The sequence below is a fragment of the Lipophrys pholis genome (assembly GCF_963383615.2).
Source record: "Lipophrys pholis genome assembly, chromosome: 4".
In the NCBI taxonomy this organism is placed as follows: Eukaryota; Metazoa; Chordata; class Actinopteri; order Blenniiformes; family Blenniidae; genus Lipophrys; species Lipophrys pholis.
This window is the reverse complement of record NC_137637.1, coordinates 16,336,507-16,354,531: the sequence shown is the minus strand read 5'-3', so window position 1 is coordinate 16,354,531 and position 18,025 is coordinate 16,336,507. Positions and strand designations below refer to the sequence as shown.

The 18,025-nt window shown below is 42.3% G+C and overlaps 1 protein-coding gene across 24 annotated transcripts in view; it reads left to right on the top strand.

The window, feature by feature from the left end:
* The first annotated feature begins 345 nt into the window (after nucleotides 1-345).
* Nucleotides 346-18,025, top strand: part of cast (calpastatin) — a 33,826-nt gene continuing 16,146 nt past the window's right edge. For 6 of the 24 annotated variants that reach the window (XM_080461367.1, XM_080461381.1, XM_080461362.1 and 3 more), the window contains exons 1-2: nucleotides 1,142-1,291; nucleotides 1,920-2,015. In XM_080461367.1, the coding sequence (XP_080317493.1) occupies nucleotides 1,268-1,291; nucleotides 1,920-2,015 (120 nt within the window). In that variant the 5' untranslated portion in view covers nucleotides 1,142-1,267. Of the gene's footprint in view, nucleotides 529-1,141; nucleotides 1,292-1,919; nucleotides 2,016-5,947; nucleotides 6,099-13,004; nucleotides 13,186-18,025 lie in introns of those variants that run through there. The other 18 variants (XM_080461375.1, XM_080461373.1, XM_080461369.1 and 15 more) reach the window with 7 other exon arrangements.

Here is an 18,025-nt window from a genome sequence, read left to right as displayed (position 1 = left end):
TACACATTAATCCCCCACAAATTTAAGATGATATGCACTTTTGATTCAGTTCATCCACCTCTTCTACTCCTTTAAATCAATCCTCTAATCAATCTCCAAATTCTGAGTTTAGTCATTTAAACTGTTTTTTTTGTTTTGTTTTGTTTTGTTTTGTTTTGTTAGAATCAGTCAGTATAATGTTGAAAAGGCTGTGGATCTGCCAAAGTGGCACATGAGCATGACCTTACACGCTTCGGCTGCATCTTAAACACATGGAAGAAAAAAAAAGAAAAAAAAAAGACTTGGGTGTTTCTGCCAGCCAGTTTGATCATGAAGCGCGATTTATTTTTTTAATTAATTTTTTTCGCAGTGGGAGGGGCAAACAAATGGAATCCAAGGGGACGCTCAGTGTGCACACTTAAACAGGACCGAGTGCGCAAAGCAAACTTTTAAACTTGTATCCATCCTGGGCTTTTGAAGATGCCTCACAAGAAGAGAAGCCATGGCCATCATCATCACCATCATAAACAGACGAAGGAGGAAAAGGAGGTACGTTCTCCATTTTTGTTTTTTCATTACATTGACAAACACATGGAATGTGTCACAGGGGGTCGCTTCCCCAATTGCATTGATATGACTGTGTGTGTGTGTGTTGAAGAAGAAAACACAGGAGGCGTTTTTGACGCCTGTACTGCAGAGACCTGTCTGGATTCATCTCCATTTAATAAAAGCTGCATCACTGGTTATGAACAGAAGTGATCTCAGAGGTCTCCATGTTTGTTCCCGTCACCCAGAAAAAAAAAGAAAAACGAAAAACATCACACCTCAAATTTTTTGGCGTAACTTTGAAAAAAATTAAAACAATAGCACTTTATGAAGTTCTTTGTTTGGAAAAAATTGGGTGCGTGCGCCTTTGTGCGCGTGTGTTGGTGTAAATGATTAAAGAGGTGAAATACATGATTGTGATTATTGTTATTTTTTCATTTTGGTGAAGCAGGAGAAAGAGATCCTGCTGGTACACAGCAAATTTCTGGTAATTAGTGAGTAATAAGTGGATCATATATATCCGTGTTTGTGCGTGTGAATGTGTGTGTGTGCGTGTGTGCGTGTGTGCGCGTGTGTGTGTGTGTGTGAGATGACAATGTACCGTGTCCGGGGAGTGGCACGCGGTTCGGGAGGCAGGAGAGAGCAAAGGTGCCACTGTGAGGAAAGCAGCACGCTGTGGTTTGAGGCAGCTTGAACTTTATTTCTAAGCGCAGTGGAGGTTTTTTCTGTCTCCTGGTGCATCATGGCGTACGCAGCGTTCTGGCTTGTGAGTACCGCTCCCTCCCTCTTTTCTCTTCTTTCGCTTTAACCCCCTGGCAGTATACTGACACTGTAAAGAAGAAGAAAAAAAAGTAAAGCTTGGCACCTGTATCGTGTTGTTGCAGGGAAGCAGCACGACTTGTCTGAAACTGTAAAAGAGTTTGTTGGCTGCCCTTTAACTCTTGGCACCAGCTGCACAATAGTCATCTTCAAACTGAAATCAATATCTTTAAAGGTTTTGCCTATGTTTTGTCACACGATGTGTGTGTGTGACTGTTTAACCTGAGCTAGGCTTTGGAAACGTTTCATAATAAATGGTGCCATTTATTAGTAAATAAACAAAAACAAAACTACATGATCTGAAGTACACTTAGTCTCTTTCCACACACACGAAGCATGTTTACTTTGTAGGAATAGTATTAGATGTGCAGAGATAAGTTATTTTTAAAAAAAAAGCTGAAGATGATGATGATGAGTAAACCATCAGCCCATGATGTTGCAATCATGCATCCTGTAGGGACATTTCCTTTCAATCTACTGCCAAATTTCATTTCACCCTTCAAAACATTTGCACTTCCTATAACAAGCCGATGTGTGTGCGTGTATGTTTGTGTGTGTGATGTGTGTGTTTTTAGAAAAACCAAAAAAAAGTACTGGCTCCCAAGGTTGACACCCAAGACCGACATAGCACCAAGTTACCGTTCTACACTGCACCGCCCTACTATCGCAAGGTACCTGCTTCTTCTCCTACTGCTTTCCCGGAGATACATTAAAGGGCTTTGTTCTACAGTGGCACTGTTTGTGGGCTGGAGTTTTCTGTTGCATCAACACTCGCATAAAATGGCAGCGAGAACCTGCATTTCACCTGATTCTAGTGAGCATTACCGGCTATATCACAGATAAAACATATTGTACTGAAGTAAAGAGCTGGCGCTACACAGGATTGTGCACGTCAATGGCGACTGTGTGTGTTTGTCTCCCTCTGCTGAGTGCAGCCCTGCCCCAAACCCACAAATGATGGCTTCCCAGATAAACGTTGTTGAAACCTGTTTGACTGACACAGAAGTCACATTCTTATCAAGGGAGATGCAATTGATTCTCAGTTCCGAATTCTCTCCTTTTCGCCTGCTTCCTTCAATCACAAGTGCTGGTTTTTCTGCAAATCTAGAGGGTTTGACGTCTTCTGCAGCACATTTAGTGTCCTGTGATGAGCCACTTCAATTTCATTGTGTCCTCAGTTTTCTCCCCCTTTTTTTGACTGAGTTGTCTTTTGAGAATTAAAAGAAAAACTCACCTGTGAGTGACATTTATCTATTTGCTATGATTGCCATAAATTCAGAATCACACCCAAAACCAACTTCAAATTCTCATCTAAATGCAGCAAAGAGGTTAGAGAAGCAATGTCTTTGTTTAGAAGTTTACTAGTTCAAATCGTACTGCCTACAGGTTACAACTGTGAGTCCTTGAGCAAGGCACTGAATCCCCAATAGCTCCACTGTAGGTGTAGTTAGTTATGGATAGGCTCAGTTAAATGCAGATAATTAATTCCCCTAAGAGAATCAACAAAGTACGCTTTTATTCTTTCCACTTTGTGTTGAGAATTGTCCAACATTTTACTTTAAGCCAGACAACAAGATTTTTTTTCCATTTTTAACAGTGAATGAGTCGCATGTGTGAACCTTTCAACAGGGTGTAGGTGAGGTGCTACGTGAAGAGGTGATGGGTGAGGTTGGTAGATGTCTGCGGCGAAGCCGCTAGTAACTGAAGTGCGGCAGGAGTCTAAATATAAGGATGAACACCAGTGTAGCAGGAGTCCTGTTACACATCCTACACGTACTCATTTCTATACGCTGCTACGTAAACAAATTGATGACAACATCTGGGAATTACACTTTCATTTCTATGCTCTCCTGATATAATTAAGTGTGCTGAGTGGGTTACTGTCGGCTCATAAAAACAATCCAAGAAAATAAAGATTCACCATCAACGTGCAGGATTTCATACAGTATGCGTGTGAGATGTTAGAGAACAACTCACCTCATTTCTCATGGTGCACCAGCTTGCCCTACAGGATCGGTCGGTAGGCACCTCACGTTGACAAAGGTGTGTCTGTCTGCCTGACAGGGAGGATTCCAGAGGGTGAGTTATATGGAGAAGCCTGTGTGTTTAATGCATACACACGTGTGTGAGCATGTGTATGTGTTTTACAGGCTTTGTTTGTCTGTATTTTAGGCTGTCAGGTGTGAGGGGAAAAAAAAAAAAAAAAACCAACAAAGATCTCAAACAGCAGACTTGCGTGACTTCATTCCAACTCTGTGTGAACATGCAGGGTTATTAGATGAACCAGCAGAGGATTTCAAAGGGTGACACGGCGGGTTTCTCGCTGAGAACAGTCGAGACAACATGAATCATGTCAATAGATCGTTTAGTACACCTGATTTATCTTATTTTGGCTCAACGGGTGCGGCTGCCCTAGACCAGCCGGCTCTGGGCACGGGAATGCCTTTAAAAGTTATCACTCCAATCCTGAGATTGGAGAGTCATCAAGCTTGCGTTTAGTTTGTGGGATACCTGGAGAAAACGTACACATCAAGGTACAGAGAGAACACGCAAACCCCACAAGCCCAGGAGTGAACACAGAGATTCATGTTGTGTGATAAGACTGCAGTCCTATCACACGTGTGTGTGTGTGTGTGTGTGTGTGTGTGTGTGTGTGTGTGTGTGTGTGTGTGTGTGTGTGTGTGTGTGTGTGTGTGTGTGTGTGTGTGTGTGTGTGTGTGTGTGTGTGTGTGTGTGTGTGTGTGTGGCTCCGTAACAGGGTGAGATTTGTGAAGACAATGAAAGGAAGGGCAGAAATGATGGGCTGTTCTCAGGAATGCCTCCTTCCCTGTATATTTTAAATGATATCATGAATAGAGATTCAGTTGTATTGGTTCAGGTTCTCATCTGTGAAGTTTAGCTGTGGGCTAAAAACTTTGGTGGCCTTTGTGTTTTTCTTATTTTGTGTGTTTTTTGTTCATGAATTTTGAAAAGCTGATTTATAAAGTGGCAGAGAATGACAGAAACAAAAAAAAAAACCCAACCCACACACTGAGCAGAGTATGCAGTTAGAAATACTTTTTGGCATGTGTTGATCACACTGACTGTAAAAATGTATGCGTGTGTTTTTGTGATTTGGTTGAATTTAGCCAGTAAGAAGTTAATTGGAGCAAGTTTATCTTGCAGGAGCCACAAATTCATGCAGGAGTCGACGTGTGTGGCGTCCATTGTTCCCACAGCTGGAATCCAAAACCTTGCAATATTCTATCAATATTCAGTCCTATTGGAGATGTCTCTAATCACTTAATAATCTGTTTTGATTTAGGAGAAGAGACATCAATTAGGTTCATGGTTTCTCACAGTCATTAACGTCATCGTCATTGACGGTTGCCCTCTGAAGATTCAGGTTTTAAGCCAGGAGAGGTTTACCTGGTCAGGCAACTTTAGTGACCATTTTGCTTGTGTGTCACATCAACAGGAGATTCACGTCAGGCTGGTTTAAATTCATTAGTTTGGGTGTGTTGTTTTCTTGTTTTGCTGCCGGGAGCTTTCAAATAGAAGTGAGAGGCAGGGCTGCCAGACTGATTCCTGCGCCATGATTCACTGAAAAGCTGTATTGTCTGCGAAAACCCCACCCGAGGCCCCTCCTCCAGGGTGACGCGAAGTCACAGGTGAGGTCTTGCCTCAGATACATGGCTGGGAACGCACTTTGCTCCTGAAATGATATAACGACACTAAATATTCTCTGCCGTTGAGGGGAGTTTAAAGCAGAACAAGTGTTATTTGAAAGCGCTGCATAGGTGAAAGATCCGAGCCTGCGCTCAGGCTGAGTCTGAATCGGTTCACAATATGCTCATAGAAACACTCCCTAAATTCCTACTTGTTAAATTGGTTTTGTTTTGCTTTGGCTGTCAAGAGGAATCCTCTCCTCTCTCCACCTACAGGATATCTTCGGCACAATGAAATGTTCGTCAATATCCGCGCCTCGGACTTTATATTATTGTTGTAAGAGAAGGAGATTGAATAATTGTGAGCTTAGCCCAGTCCCTTTAGGACTGCAGATGACAGATCATGTAAAGTGAACCCAAAGTTGGTATTAGTACTTTATTATGATAGATGATTCAGTGGTTGCATAGGGAGTGTGTACATTTCTTTGTGTGTGTGTGTGTGTGTGTGTGTGTGTGTGCGTGTGCGTGTGCGTGTGTGTGTGTGTGTGTGCGTGCTCAGGGCCTCACTAACATCATAAATCTGGGTGTGTTCTTGTTAATAAGAAGCTTGAAAACAGGACTCAGATAAAACCCACCATATTTTTGGCTTGTTGTAAAGGTTGATTTATACACATGCACATGCGTGTTTATTAATACACGTGTGTGCCCTTGTGTGAGTGTGTGTGTGTTAAAGCTGTATCTGCTTTCCTGTGAAGCAGTTCAGATGTGCCCCTCACCAGGTGGGGTGTCAGTCCTGGGTCAGCTCCCTTCCCTTTATAGCCCAGAGAGTTACTGCCCAGCCTCTTGTGACTTCCACATCTGATCCTTCCCTTCTCTGCCTGATCACCACGCCCCCTTCCAGTCCCTCTGCCCCTCCTCTTTTTTCTCTCCGGGTCTCTTCCCTGCCTGCTGGAAACATGCTGCGCGCCGAGTAGACAAGGCAGAGGCTGACAGACATACACACACAAACACGCGGCGGCACATTGAGCCAACATGGGCCAGATACTGACCTGGATCCGAGGCCCGCGGGAGTCCGCGACACTGCAGGATGTGGCTGTGGAGGAGCAGGTGTGTGTAAAATGTGTGTGTGTGTGTGTGTGTGTTTGTGACATGGTACGTGCTGAAGAACAAATCCAAAAGTTTCCACCTGTGAACTTGTTGAGTTAATGTTTTTTCTGCCTGTTAATGTTTTTCAAAGCTGATGTACAACAGTGTTATTGTTGGTTCTGTCCATGTAGTTGGTACTGTATGTTCAGTAAAGGACCTATAGGGGAAACACACAGTGGGAGGAAAACTGTCCTGGCTCTAATCCAAGTCAGACCTCTCTCTCGCTCTCTCTCTCTCTCTCTCTCTCTCTCTCTCTCTCTCTCTCTCTCTCTCTCTCCCATCCTGTGCTGGAATGTCTGAGGCTCTCGGTCAGCCTCTGTTAGTTTGCTCTGTGTGTTTTTGGTTGGCAGATATTAAGACCAACACAGGAACAAGGCCTGCAGTGTTCACTACAAGTTGCTACATGAATTAAACCACAGTGAAAATAGATAGATTGCTCCTACAAAAGCGTTTGGATGTCTGTTATGTCCTGATGACAAATTTGTTTTCATCTCACTGGAAAAGAACATTTAGTTCATTTGGGACCTAAATTCGATTCTTGTCTCACAGATTCATGCTAATAGTATTCTCCTGTGATAATCTGTAGCAACAGATGGAGCAATCTGAAAGGGTGTGTAGCTGGAACAAGTTTAAGTGCCTTTCATTTTTTTTTTTCTTTGCACAACTTATAATTGCTTGGACTTTAGCTCACGTCCTGCAGCTCGAGTGCCCGCTGTATCTTCTGTTACGTTTTTTTAAGCGATTGTCAGAGAATGTGATGGCATGGCGATAAGCGAGCTCTGCCGTTTGTTATCAGGTCTGTGCTAATGTGCGTTCTGAGTCAGTATGTGATAAAGGTTAAAATTCTGGGAGGGGGATCGCACGCTGACAGCTCTGAGAGTTTTTTGTGGGAGGATTGCTTGCTGTCGTTAAGCTGAGAGCTCGTCCTCCTCCTACAGTTAGTCAGCCTCGACCATTATCATTAAACTGAGAGGAAATGTCCATCCAGACAAGCATATCTCGCCTAAACATGCATAATTAATACAGATGAAGTCAGAAACAGTCAAAACAACTTACATATCAATGTAGTTTGTATTTCCTGGCTGCCACATATCCAGTCATTAAATCCTGCATGATGGTGTGCAAATTACTCACAACATCTGACTGAAGCGACACTGCAGCCGATCATAAACATTTTCAAACCACAGGTTTAATGTTTTCAAAATCTGAATTATCTTGTAATGTCTAAAGAAATTAAGTATCAGTCATGGCATACATTAATCAATAGTTTATATAATTTAATACATTACGCTACTGAAAATTTATTTTTGTGTTATGTTGAACTCACACTTGGATGTGCAGCATTCCTTACATGTATGAAGGTAATATTTCACTCAATGTTTTAAATGTCCGGTTCACTACTGTGCACTTCTGGTTCAGAGCTCCCTTAATGTTCTTCTTGGCCACACAAGAGACTTGTACTATGAAGCGGATTATCTCTCCAATACTTGAATTGACAAAGCCAGACTTTTGCAATACTACAAATCAGGTTATCAACTTGGTAATTCAAGCCAGGCTTTTCCCAGTGGGATCAATGCGGGTTCACATTAAAAGGGCAGAGTTTGCGGCGTCTGACCAATCGCAAGCCCTGCAGAGCAGCTTCCGTATTGGAGAAGCAGACGATTATTCCCCAAAAATATGAAGAATTTGAACACATAACCAACAGTAACACTGTTGTCGCAGCCAAAGCCTGGAAGGAATGCTGGTAGAAAATTGAGATTATCGATAATTTATTCATCGGACAATATAATTGGACAGCTTTCTGATCACTCAATCACGCTTTATGACAGCACAGACATGTCAGGCAGAGATTCCTCATTGCTCTTGTTTGTTTGTTTATATTCTCTATTAAGTTGTTTTGAGGCTCCGCCCCCCCCTCTAAAATCTAAATCTATCTGAAACGCATTCTCCCCAAAGCACTCCTCTCACGGTCTGTGCACCAATCAGGATCTTTTAAGAAATGGGCAGGTCATGTTCAGAGATTTGATTGGTCAGGAGGCGAAGCTTTTACACTTGGTGATTCCTTTTCCAGAACATAACCTGCTCCGGAGCAGGTCAGCCGTTTAGCGTGAGTTATTGTAGTGATTTACTCCGATAAGACGTGAACCAGCGTCACAGTACGGAAAACCCCAGGGTTAAGTAGTACAGGCCTAGTACAGGGTAGTACAGAAACCTCCCAAAACACTTATCAGCTCCACACAGCATACAGGTGTGGGTTTGAGAGAATTAAGGAATTCATGAAGAATTCAACAAATATGTTTGTTACAGAGACCAAAAGTCAAGCAACAATGAACTTAATAGTCGGACATCAGTCGGGTAAATGTTGTGTTTACAGTTGGTTTCTAATGTGCACATTAGAACTTAATTAATTATTTTTTTTGCATTCACCAACACACAGACCCAGTGGTCAACCAAACACATTTGGGTCTGTTTCAATGTTATATTTCATAGTTGAAGTTTGAGAAAGTGTTTACATTTGGGCAGTTTTCTTATGAGGCATGTTTTGACGCTGTTGGAAATAGTGCAGTGCCTGTGGGGAAAAAAAATTCTTCTTCAACTTTCATTAACTTTCATTCCAATGGAATGGAATGACTCCACTATACAGCTCCTGTTGGGGAAATCACAAGCCTCACACTAATCCCAACCTTCTTTAACACGATTTCATCTTTTCACTGACGTGGCATAAAAGACACAATGTCTGTCTTTTGAGGTGAACAAATATAAGAGCAAAGAAAACAAATACTAAACTCTAAAGAATTTCCGTGGTAGTGGACATTAGAAAGTAGTGTGCAACGCTCAGGAAATTAGACTCTGCTGACACAAAGTCCGAAGTCAGACGTGCATGTGCACTGACAAATCAGGCCAGGAGTCTTCCCTCCCCCATGTTTTTGATACAGCTACCAAGGGCCGGTGTCATGTGCAGTTCACTGACATGATGTCATCCAGCGTATGGATCTCAAAGTTTGCCTTTTTTTTTTTTTTAATTGGTGCCAGATAGTTAAAGATACTCAAGCAAAGGCTGCGCATCTAAAATAGTGAAATAATGACTGTGTGCTTAAAAGACAGAGTGAAAGCTCGAGGGAATTGGCTTTACTGATTGAATGGCTCTGCTTGTGGGACACATCCCTGCACCTCCAGGCTGTGTGTGTGTGTGTGTGTGTGTGTGTGTGTGTGTGTGTGTGTGTGTGTGTGTGTGTGTGTGTGTGTGTGTGTGTGTGTGTGTGTGTGTGTGTGTGTGTGTGTGTGTGTGTGTGTGTGTGTGTGTTAGGGAGAGCACTTTGTGTACGTGTGATTGTAAATAGTGCCAGCTCTGTTGATATGTTTCCAGCTCAGCTGAATATCATCCCTCCATTTCCTGTTGAATGTGTTATTGAATGTAGCTGTTTGTTCCCTCGGGAGGCCGCGTGCTATTTCCCGGCTCCCGTCGCGACTTCGCCGTCAGATTTCCCACCTCATTGTTAGTTTGGCTTCAGCTCCGACTTGTTCTCACAGACTTTTTGCAAGTTCAGTCATAAAAAAGACAAACCAGCCCTGGCAATGCGCCCAGGTTAGTGAACTTACCTGAAGACACGCTGCAGTGAGGCATGGTCTTTTTTTGTTTACATCAGTCATGCTTCGTGGAACATTTGTAGCTACTTGATGTTTTTCCTGGATGTGCAAGGATAAATAACGACGTGCCAGGCGCCTGACACTTTCTGGAAATTGTAACGTGATATTATGATGGAGACTCCTGGTATTGCTTCTCATAAACACATTAAAGCTGGTAAGCTGAAGTCATTGATGCCATGTTAGCAAGCATGTGATTATTGTTGTTTTCAAATTGCTGACAAGTCCCAACTCTTATTTGGGAATTATCGTTCTTCATGTGCTTTATTCTGCAACCAAAATGCACCCATTTACTCTGTTGCGTAAAAGTCAGGCGTTTGTGTTGTGGGATGACGTGTGGGTTAATGAAGCAAAGGGAATATGTGCAGTGCTAAATTTAGAAAGAGTTCACAGACATGCAGCAGAGTAAAGGACATCTATAGATCATTTGGAGTGTGGCAGGCAATGAGGCCACTTTTCCACAGCAGTCACAATTTGTAGTTCAAATGTTTTCATCAAATTATAGATTAAACGTCAATTGTTGTGCAATCTTGTTTGCGTTATGGCTTTTCGACTACTAGAGCCAGAACATTTATTCTACTTACGGTTTTAGTTTTGTACCAGAACAGAAGACTTACCATTTATTAGATCGGCGAAAGATTTAAAGAGACAAGTGACACCTGAGAAACTAATGATCTAATTATACCACAAGCCAAAACATCCGAGTCTGACGCTAGATTAGAGCTTCAAAATGCCTCCATACTAGATCCTACTGGTTTAAGGTATTTCCTGTCACCAGTGACTTGCTGTGTATTTGGCCACATTGCATCCAAAACAAGCCGACTGACAGTGTTTTTAATGTTAAACTGTTGTTAACCAGTTGATTCAATCGATTTGATAAAGATTAGATTACCTCTTTTAGTACTATTTTCATGGTTTTTTTTTCCTCAGTGAAAGGTGCTTTAGTTTAGGTTGATGTGAGACTCACACAAACTATTTAAATTGAGTTTTCTCGATTCACAGTTAATTTAGTTTCCTTCTTCCTTTAGCCCAGCGGTTGTCTGAACGGGAGGATGAGGCTCCACTCACAGCGCTGAAATCACGTGGCTTTGAAAGTATATTTTGATCTCGATGATGCCGACATTAAATTTACTATTGCAGTATGTGCTATATGGAAATTATTTTATAGTTTTACTCCTCACTTGTGTCTTTTTATCTGGATTTCCTCTCCAAACTGTTTTTTTTTTTTAAAACGTCCTTTCACTGCTCATATCATTTCATCACTTTCACAAACATGCCCTTTAACTGGATTTCTCAACAATTTGTCAAATTTTCCAGATGACTCTTATCATATTTTCAACACTTTTCCAGAGCCACAACAACATTGATTCTTCTCCTTTTCTATGAGTTGAGTCTCTAAGTTTCATAATGCCAGGTTCATACTGAGTGCACAGAAGTATTACAGCCACTGCTCAGTACCAAACAGACATGATTCACACACTTTATCAACCTCGGCCTTCAGGCTAAACCTGTCTGCCAGTTAAACCTCTCTGTATAGTAACCTCCTGCGAATTAAAGTGTACATAATCAATGTATCAAAGACCCACCTTAAGAAATACGTCACCATAAAACCTCCTAAGTTTCTTGCTGAACTCCTAGAAACCTCCCGTTTCTATCATTACTGCTCTGATTGGTCAGTCGCCTTCAATGGGTGGGTCTGATTTGCTTCATTTGTTGTCAACAAAGATAAGTGTTACCCGGGACGACTGAGCAAAGCATTTGGATTCAGTATAAGCATGTTTTCTCACATACCAACACTCTCACACTGACACATAAACACTGATGCAGTCAAAGACACAAAAGCGGAGGACAGGCTCTGTTGTGTTTGTGGGGCGGCACTCTGTGAGATTTATTCTGAAGTTTCCCATGCTCAAATATTTCGGTCAGAGAGAAACCAGGGAGGTGATTGCACAACAGCTTTAGGAGATCAGAGGGGCCTGCATGTTTGTCCTTTTAAAGTTATTTTAAGGTGAATGTCCTTAAGTCACTACAGATTTGAGACAAGCCAGACCACCATGCGCTGTGGAAAATAAAATATGTCAACCCTGCTCATTCCGTTTATCTTTATTCAAGGCGCAGCTTGTTAATCATCAACATGTTGAGGATTTTGCTTTTGCAAGCACACATATATTCAGGTCAGAGAGACCTCAATAAGAACAAAAACAAAATCCCCTTAAAGAGGCATGAATTTTATTTTAGGCCAAAAGAAGAAAACATGGCACATTTGTAATAAATCTCAGTTCACATACTGTATTAGAGTGAGGAGACTAAACAAATACGACATAGACACACGTCCCAGCCTTGTGTTCATTCAGCACAAATCCACAGTCGGATCCTTCAGTTGACAGACACAATAAGTGTTTGGAGTTCCAGATGACACAGACGTCCTCGTTGTGTTCGTACAGGAACAGTTTTGGACACAAGGGGGAGCTGCTTTTTCAAAGCCCACCTCTCTTTACCTGTTTTGACATCTTGTAGAGTGGGTATATAAGTATAAAGCATCCGGATTAACTTCACCGTGTGTTTAACTCAGCAGTGCTGTGAATGCTGCGTGTGTGCAGAGAGGGGAAAGTTTACTGTGCCATGTTTCTCTGAAGATCTTGCATAACCTCTGGCTGCTGTCCAGATGTAGAGTTTACTGTCTGATCCTTTGTTCGGCTCCTACTTTGATGACCTGTGGAGGCCGGGAAATAAAATGTTGACCATTCGTTTCCTGACAGATTTGACTTCTCTGCACTGGCTGCTCTTTGGGTGTGGTTTGTGCTACATGTGACGTCCTCCTCCCTCTCTCTCTCTCTCTCTTTTCTTTCTGCGCTCACACTCTCTGTCTTTGTTGTTAGAGTGGCTGTGCAATCTAGATTCCTGAGGAGTGAGTCTCACAGGCACACCCAGGCTCTGCAAAACAGCACTGCTGAAGCAAATCCACTCCTGCCTCACAGTCCAGCTGTTCCTGCCTGATGTGGGCCACCATGTCTGTAATCAAACTACAAGGGACTTCCTCACTGAATCCCGCCTTGACATGGCGCAAAGTTTCACCCAAACGGGCTTATTTAGTGTTCGTGGCAGCAGTGGGTGTGTCATTGTGTGTGTGTGTGTGTGACGGTTCGTCCTGACTGAGCCTGCTGGATGACGAGAGGAGGAGCCTGAACACTGCAGGGTTTGTTGTGCTGGGTGCAATAGGGCGGAGCACAAGGTTTTTTCCCTGCCGGGTGTGTGTTTATATGTCTGTTGACATGCGTGTGTGTGCGTGCGTGCATCGGTGACACACGGTGTGGATTGAAGTACCTCTAAAGTGAAGCCGCGTGGGGAGAGCATCTCGTGTACACAGCAACACATATAAGGGAGACACACAGTCACACTTATGGTATGTATTGAGAGGATATTTGCCTTTTTGTGCACTCTTTTGTAGGCGAGCTGTGTGGAAATGCTTCCTGTTTGACTAATACCTGTCAGATCAGTTTGAATGGCTGACAGCTGAGCGGCAGGGTGGTCGGTCAGATCTGAGGATTGACGCCTTACTGCTCCTTTAACCACAATCCTCCATGGTGGTGTGGTGGTAAAGTTTGTTGCCTGTTGTGTGTCGAGTTTGAAAAAGTCTGGCACTAAAGCGCTGAAGTGTCGCTGTTGCTTTTCTGAAGCCTGAAAGCAGCTGTTGCTAGGGTAACAGCAAAATACGACCCAAATAAACAGTAAACACTTGGTTTACTATGGATATCTATTGACTAATACAGTCCTATCATTGTTTGTTTTTTTATCTTTGCGTATGTCATCCTGGTTCCAATGTAGTTCATACGGTCCAGATCTGTATCTGTCAGAGAGGACTCGTGATCAGTACTTGTGTCTGTCCTGTTAGACTGACTGCTAACTCGGTAAAGTGCACGTCGGGTCACAGCACAGAAGCCACACGGTAAAATCAGCTTTCAGTAACAACAAAGAGTATAAACGGCACCATATTAGCTTCTTGATGTAATGGCAGCACTCCCGAGTTTGCCCAGCTGTCTGAAATCATCTGTCCAACAATAATTCTTATCCCCTCTGCCGAGTTGGGTCGCTTCGTGGCTTCTTTTTACACTCCTGCTCTACGTTCTTTCCTCGTTACACTGACAGCAGCATTCATCATTTCCACCTCTGAGCCAAGTTGATCCACATTACCCCTGCTGGCCCTTCAGGAGAGTTTGCCAGTGGTATTTTGAAGCAGCAGCAGGGGGAAGAGCTCAGCAGCCGTTTTCAGCCATTTTCACATGTGTGTGTTTGGGGCCTGTCGGGTGGGGCGCAGCATTAGTCATCACTTTTCATAACAATTTCTAGCGGCTGCTACAGTAGTTGCTGGACGTGTTGCATTGTTTTTTTACCGCTGACAAGCAAAACCATCATTCAGAAAGCTGTCTCCAGGATCCACCTACATGCTGGCTACCGTGCAAGTCTGAAACAGGATCTCACAGGCGCACACAGTTTCCTGTGGATATGAACGGTTTCAAACGACACTGTGCCACTCTTACCCACATTGCTCTGCTGCACTGCTGTTGGCTCAAGAGTCATGTGGCTCTGATCTTAAACTCTTGTGTCTATTTTAACTTCACTCACTTGAGCTTTTTCCAACTCAGTCAGTACAAAAAGCACAATGTTGGTATCGGTGTCCTGTTCTGAGCTGGTCAGTCACTGTTTACCTTCCTGGTTACTGCTGCAGCTGCTGAGGCACAGTGTTTTTATTTCTTTTGTATTATACAATGTTTGATTGTGTGCATCATCTGTTTACCACATGGTGAAGTGATCTCCTGCTATCTGGTTTTTGGGTGCTGTTGTTTAGTCTTACACTGATTTTCACATGATGTATTTGTTTGTTTAAATGAAATTCAACTCAACCTTTTTATAAAAATGAGTCCATGGTGTGCGCTTGACAGCCTCAATGTTTCTTTTATAAAACAGATACATGTCAGGTACCGGCCTCTTCCACAGCACAAGCAAAGTTTCCACCAGGTATCCCTGTATGACTATTTCTACTGTCTGCACCCTTTTAATTGTGTCTGTGTGAAGGACTGCAGGAGCGTCTCACAGTGCTATTTACTAAGGTCGCATCACAAGATGCAAAAAATGACTAATCTTTGGCACGGTGTCAATAGAAACACAGATTCAAAACGATGGCAATGGCAGCAGGGTTTAAAACGCATTGTAAGGTGTTCCTGTTTGAACAGTCCACAACAATGTGTTCATGTTTGGCGGTTGGTGAGAAAACTTCTGTGTTTGCTGATGAAGTGAGAAACTGTATCCTGTACTGTGGAGTGACTGTTCATGGGCTAAAAATGTCTTGTTTTGGAGTCATAGCAACGCAGGAATTTCAAAGATTCTGCTCATGCTGAGCCTTTGTTTATCTCCGTTTCATTTGTCTTTGGCATGGATTGAGAGTTGTTTTGTTGTTTTATATGTCGCATCAATATTTTACTTTGAACACAGGTCTGTTGGTTGTAGGATTACATTTGTCACTTGGTGAAAACTGAACGTCGCATGACCTCACTGTTCACTTTAAATCAAAGCGGCAGTAGAAATGGCCTCATATGTGAATTGTGCTGTTGTTTGCAGTGTGTGTGAAGATGCACAGTCTGTTATCTGTGAGCTGCTGCAGGACAGGAGGCCTGAGGAATGTAGGAATGCAGCACTTTAAAGTGTCAGCAGACAGGAAAGCTGCGTTGCGTGGTGAGCGGCTCTCAGGTGAGCACGCTCACCTGAGTCTTGTCGGCTGCTTTGACTCTTGTAGTACGAAGCGAAACCCAGCAACTAGAATCTTCCTCATCACTTGTTGTATCAATAACTCAATCTGAATTCTACAAAGTGAATTTTAACACCGTGTGGCATTTTTCTCCTTGATAGGTGTTCTTACATGGCGAATTAATCGAAGTCGATCACACTGACCATGTATGATCTATTCATTGTGACTGCATGTATCACTTTTTTTTATTATGCTAACATCACCTGCTGCTTTTCTGTTGCAGTTTCATTTAGTTGGATTGTGGCTCTGAAAAGCAGTGTGTTTGTCAGCATGTTGGTTTGTGCAGCTTAACCTGTCTTTGTTCAGTGGTCTGAGATGTGCTTTCTGATGTCAGACAGAGCCTGGAGGGGAGGCCATTATGTTTGTTTACTGCGTCGACACTTTAAAGCAGAATCCTTCCTGACTGACATGAATGCAAACACTCATGTATGATACCTCATACTTTAAATCATCAGCATGACTTGCTTAAATGCAGAAGAGAGGCCAGAGTGCAATAAAGCACGTTCTTACAGGTCCCATGTTTGCATGAGTTTTTTTTGTTTTTTTGTGTGTGTATGTTTTTTTTTGTGGAATCTTCATAGGAATGACTCAACAAATCCTCTGGCTCTACTTCCTGTTATATCAACCAACACAGGGTTTTTTTTTTTTTTTATAAAAGAGGGGTTTAAAATACATCATGTGGTCTTGAAGAGATTAGGGTTTTCCAGAAGGTTTCTCTCTTATTTTTAAGTAAATGTCAAGTCAATCAAGAAATTGTGTCATCTATATTGATATTTGTCACGCTGAGAAAGATGACACTGCAACTCCCTCCACACCCCTGATCAACTGTAATCTAAATACCAAAAAAAGTTTGAATGACTCATCAGTGTTGACCGAGATGCTGACAACCACGCTCCACCGCTACGAGACTAAATGTGGAACTAACGTGCTCGCATTAATATGCTATGCTATTTATAACTCCATTATCGGTCAGATTTAATATCATAGTGCGTCATTATCAACATTACTCTTGTTTTCTTGTAATGAAACTATAAAGCTGGTGGTTATTTGCTTAATGTTCAGTTTGTAAAAAATGCACTTCAGGGGGTGTTGTATTTACATTACAGACTCGCTCATTTTTTGTTGTCATCTTTAATACTTCACAATGCTTTTTTCACCTTAAGTATCCTCAGATTACCTCTGACAACACTTGTGGACTGCCTTTTTGATCTCTGAGTTGCCAAAACATGACAGTGAAGCTAAATCCTGGAGACTCTCTCGGGAACATGCAAAAAAAGCAATATGCAGATTTTAAGCTATGTTTTAGCCCGTAAAAAGTGTCTTATTGTGTTATTTTTAACTGCTTTAATCTAATTTTGATAAACTCTGAGCAGAAAAAGCCTCAGTTTGTGTTCAAAATGTGTGGATCAAGTGGTCGGAGAAAAAGTGAAAATCCCAACTACCACTGAAGCTTGACCCCCTTTTTTAGATTTTATTCAGTTTCATCATTTATTCAATTTCTCAAGAATTAAATGAAAAATTTAAAACGTGTTAACTCGGACACAAAGATCTGGTCAAAGGTCACATCTCCGTCTTAGTCCATTAAAACATCGTCTGAAGGAAATCACTAGATGTTTGTGGTGATTAAACTTGAAAGCTTAAGGCATTTCTAATTGGATTTTGATCAATAAATCCTACCTAGAACATGGAGGTAACCATCTTTTGATGTCTTTACCCGTACTTGAGGATAACCTGATTAGATCGTGGAGGTCAAAGTTCAGAATTGCTTTCTCCATAAAGACGTGTCCATTACGTACCAGTTCGTCCTCAAACTATGTCACAATCTCCCGCATTGATGAGAAAGGTTACTCTCAAGACCGTGGTATCCCTCTGACATCTCTTTATCTCTGTGTGACTTACTCATTTTTTCACCGATGACAAAATACAGCGATTTATTCCAAGTTGCTGAAAAAGACACTTAACACCTTTAACTTCTGCTATGAGCCTTTCTCGATGTCAGCTGCATGTGGTTTGCAGGGTGGGATGCAGTGATCAAAATTCATCTCAGTAACAGCATGACTTCCTTTCTGCAGGGGATGCCCTGACCTCACTTCCTCCTCCGTGACACTTCCTCTCCTTCTCTCTAATCGTTTCAAATATGATGACTCTTAGGCCCCACTCAGTCAATGTAAAATACAAGTGGTGAGCAATTTATGCAAAGGCGCCTAAAATTGATGATTGGGTGTGCTGTCGTGCACGAAAGGTGTGGCGTTCTCCCAGGAAGTACTGAGTAGAAGTGAAACCAGAGGAAACACGATGCGCTCAGTGGGCTGGGTTATGGCCTTATTTGTGTTGAATGTGACAGCAGTTTGTGAGGCAATCTTTCGCAGTGCTGTCATGCAGTCATTTCTAAATCTGAGGTCTCAGATTACGGATTACGTTGAGTGGTGGACCTCACTCT